Source organism: Cariama cristata, unplaced genomic scaffold (assembly GCF_000690535.1).
Source record: "Cariama cristata isolate BGI_N322 unplaced genomic scaffold, ASM69053v1 scaffold18111, whole genome shotgun sequence".
In the NCBI taxonomy this organism is placed as follows: domain Eukaryota; kingdom Metazoa; phylum Chordata; class Aves; order Cariamiformes; family Cariamidae; genus Cariama; species Cariama cristata.
The window spans coordinates 17,561-21,721 of record NW_009601187.1 but is presented as its reverse complement, the minus strand read 5'-3'; the positions used below and the strand labels follow the sequence as shown (position 1 = coordinate 21,721).

General features: G+C 48.7%; 1 protein-coding gene across 1 annotated transcript in view; it reads left to right on the top strand.

The window, feature by feature from the left end:
- Positions 1 to 688: 688 nt before the first annotated feature.
- The window catches only part of LOC104169454, a gene marked incomplete at both ends in the record, with an annotated part of 18,210 nt that continues 14,737 nt past the window's right edge, over positions 689 to 4,161 (top strand). Inside the window, one exon of the mRNA XM_009710371.1 lies at positions 689 to 886. Within this exon, the coding sequence (XP_009708673.1) occupies positions 689 to 886 (198 nt within the window). The remainder of the gene's footprint in view (positions 887 to 4,161) is intronic.

Here is a 4,161-nt window from a genome sequence, read left to right as displayed (position 1 = left end):
CTTTTAGTATCATCCCCACTCAAAGACATCAAGGATTTCATAAACAGCAGATTATTTTGGAGCTAGCACCACAACCCAGGCAAGGAGGATGGATTCTCTGTTTCACCAGTATCTTACTTACAGAACAACCTGCCGAAGCCATTTCTTCCCATTTCGAGGCATTTTGTTATCCTTCAGATGAGGAAATGTGTCTTTTCCTTCTCCTCTCTACCCTGTTACCATGCCAAGCAATTCAGGGAGATGCTGGTGGGAACAACCCCTCTCCCCCCACGGGTCCCCCCAGCTCTGGAAAATGTCATTCCAGCTGGTTATGATGGTTTGCCCAGCTGGTGGGAGAGGACACAATGTTTTTTGAGTACTTGGATTTTGCCATGCTGTTTTCTGATCTCTTTCCAAAGACCTTTTCCCTAGTTCAATTGACAACAGCTGCTGGAAAGCTCCTCCCCAAGGGAGGAGAGAACATATCACTGATTTTCAAGAATAACTTCACAACATCAAAACAAAACAGGATTAGTGCTGCTGTAAACCAGCGAAGGGTCTGGAGGTGAGACCCGTTGGCATGACACACGCAGGGCTTTGCAGGATCACATTTACGTGTCGCCTGCCTTGGTGGAGATCCAGTGCTACCTGCAAGCCGTGGCAGTCGGGTCGCTTTCTGCCTCATGTCTGGGAGAGGTGCCAACCACAGAATCCTAAAGCAATCAACACGACTGCGGGACAGGGGCAACAGGTCGGCAGGCAGGAGAAAGAACTATTAGAAGACCTGGAAACCCCCCTTGCAAGGAGAGAAATGGAAACCCTCTTCCAAGAGCAGCCCGAGGCTGGGAACCAGTATTTGGAAGATGCTTTGCTTCGGAGTTACTTGAAAACACACCTTCCTCTCAAGGTCTGGCATGCATGTTTGTGTTTCTGTGTGTACACACTACAATTCTGGCTAGGTCACTGTTTGAGACTATGAATTGAACGTTTCTCTGAGCCCTTTTGTGCCTTTGAGCATTTAAGTGGGGGGGCTTTATCACCATTCTCTAAAACTTGTTATCTTTGAGCCAGTGCAGGGGTGAAAAATACTGCCAGGACATAAACAGAAATAGAAGGTGCCTTAGTGGACTCCTGTGACTGGTCTGGGTGTTGCAACAACCGTGTTGTTTTGGGCTTGTCAGTGCTGGCATTTGTTGTCTGGTCATCCAGAGAAAGTAAGTTCAGAGGAAGGGAAAAAACTAAATTCTGCTGTGCTCTTTCACTTCTCTTCCCCCAGGAAAGAGGGGCTTTTAAGGAAATTCCTTTCCAAAGGAACGAGGCTGTTCTCAGCTGGGCGCTGAAGAGGATCCAAAGGCCCATTGGGTTTGCTTGTTCTCAGCACAGGTCATTGGCTTTTCTGGGTTGATTTTTCAGACAGGGAAGGCTCTGTACAGATTGCAGGGGTGCGGAGAGGTGGGGTAAGACCCTGAGCTGTGGGTCTCTATTCTGTGAGGTCCGGTCCTACAGGAACCCCTGGGAGGAGGTGGCTCATCTGCCTGGCTGTCCTCTGCTGCCACCCCAAGAACCGCCACTGTTTCCCACTTTTCAAGGACCAGGTCTCATGGGGCAGAATGCGACCTCTCTCCGTGATTTACTCCAGCAGAAGCAAGACAATGACGTGTAAAGCCACCGGGTGAGTAGAGCGGCCGAACCTGGCTTTCAGTGGCGCTCTTCCTGCCGCGGCTCGCTCTCCAGGTCTACGAGGCCTTGCAGACATGGGGTAATAAGAGTGTGGTGGCAGCGTTGGGAGCTTGCTTTTGTCACAGCCATCCCAAAGACCGGAATGAGGCCTCCCTAAGCACCACTGTGGCCTTCTTGCCAGAAGAGAAGATAGGGGAAAGGAGGATGCCTTTGGGCAACCATGGAAATCTTGCTCTTAATCTGCACCTTTGGAAGAAGCATGATTCAGATCTGGCAAAGAATGAAAGGATCAGTGCTGTCTTTCACCAAGGCTGAGAGCTGTTCTCCACTCCTCCCCAAAGAGGCAAAAGCAGCTGCGAAATCTACCAGGGAGTCAGCAGCATCTCCCTTATGTTTCTGTGCTTGGTCCCAGCGGGGCAGTGTTGCCTCACCGCTGAAAAGGAGAGCCCATCTCTGCCGTCTGCTTCATGCAGCACCCACTTGTCTGCAGCCTGAGAGCCACCTCTCCGTGCGGAAACCTTCCTCTCCAGGAGAACAGCAAGAGATGAAGCTTTGTGTGTCCCACCGGAGCAGACACCACGCTGGAGGTTGATTCCTGTTGTACTATTCACCTGTGCTCTGTAGCAAACACTGAAATTTTCCTGGAATGGAGCAAAAGATTCTTTGTTTGAAGGTGATTTCTGGAGAACACAGAGGAAAGCACCTGCTTTTTCTGGGCATCGTTGTAAGAGGTATCTATTGGTCTTCGATCCCCCTGAAAAGATATCCTTTAATATAAAGGATCACCTGTTTGCACTCTTAATATGCAGTAATTTGCACATTTCCAGTGTATTCATCCCTGGGACGTCAAAGGACGGATTAGGGTGAATGAGACCACCAAGCAGGTGCTGCCAGGTAGCAGCTTTCAGCCCTGACCCTGATGGTTTACAGATGCCCACTCCTTGTCCTGGTGCACGTTTTTTGGAGTGCCCAGGCTGCTGTGTGTTAGATTCAGCAGTCACAAATGTAGGAGCTCTGATTTTGTTCTTTTACTTTGGAAATAAACACATTCACTTGGCCAACACGGTGGTTTGTAAGGCTACATGTGGTCAGGGCATGAGCTCACAGCCAGGCAGTTGGTTTTTTTGGGGGGAAAGTGTGGATGAGGTGAAGGGACTGTTGTAGTTTGAGTGCACTGTCGGGTGCTGACCAAGAGACCTATTTGGTAGACTCATCAGCCCACAGAAAACCACCAGGTAAATATTTCAAAGGTTCTTGTGCTTCAGGGATCAGCAAAGTCCATGAACCTTGGATTCTTTGGTTGTGCCTCTAAAACAACCTTCAAATTGTTGTCAAGATATGATAAGCATTGGAGGCATACACCCATCCTAGGTGAGCTCCACCGACAGCAAACAGGAGTGCAGCGTGAGCTGCACCATCTGACAGAGCTCTCATGCACGGTTTTGGCTTGTTTTGTGATTTTTAACACTATTTCACTGTTCACCTGAAGGAAAACTGGCTGGTCTGAGGATGGAGGCTTCCAGCGTAGTCACTGGACAGCGTGTGTTGGATCCTCATTACACACGCAGAACAGCAGAGTGATGAAAGAATCAATCATACGGGATGTAGTTTAATGAAAAGTCAATACAGGGGGAGGCAGGGAAAGGAAGAAGCAGTGTTTGTATTTCATCAACAGCAAATTAATGTGTTTTATAATTGCACCGTTTTGGGTGCAGCAACTACAGCATTCACCTCCACGATTGTCACACTGGGGAGGAAATTAGCATCGCTTGAGGAGTAGAGAACAGCACAAAATATTCCTCTGATGAAAGCAAATCTAGATCAGGTGCTTCTTGGACCCCCAATACAGTCTTGGATGTATTTATGCTAACGAGGGTCCAACGGTGCTAGAGGATGGGTCCACCTGGCCTAATTTCAATCATCTATAAGTAACGTTATTTAAGTCTAGGCAACTTCACTAGGCTTTGGCCACAGACAGTGAAGAGCACTTGCAGAAGGCAATTCCCGTCACCTTGAAATTGGTACCTAAGAGGGCTGGCATGACTCATTCCTCAGCGGGTGCCGGTTTCCCTCCATTAACTATGGACAGACCACTCTGTCCAAGTTAGCCCAGCCTGGCTGAATGGAGGGCACGTGAATCCTTACCCAGGGCCATGCAGGAAGCTGGATGTAGGGTGGAAATTTGAATCTAGACACCCTGGGTGCCAGGCTGAAGCTCAAATGATTGCTCCATCCCTCCTTTTCTGATCTAACAGGCAGGTAACTACTGAGCCCAGTGGAAGTTTTCCTACACAGACGAAGGCTTTCTGGTTTTGGCAGCTCTTCCCCTGGCATTCTTCTCCAGCAGTAAATCAGAGAGTGGCTGAGGTTGGAAGCACCTCTGGAGATCACCTTGTCCAACCCCCCTGCTCATGTGCATCTGTGTCATTCTCAGCCCTGATATAAAAGCTCTTCTGTCTATTGTAAAATCCAGAGATGCTGCCAAAAGTAACTCAAAAAAAT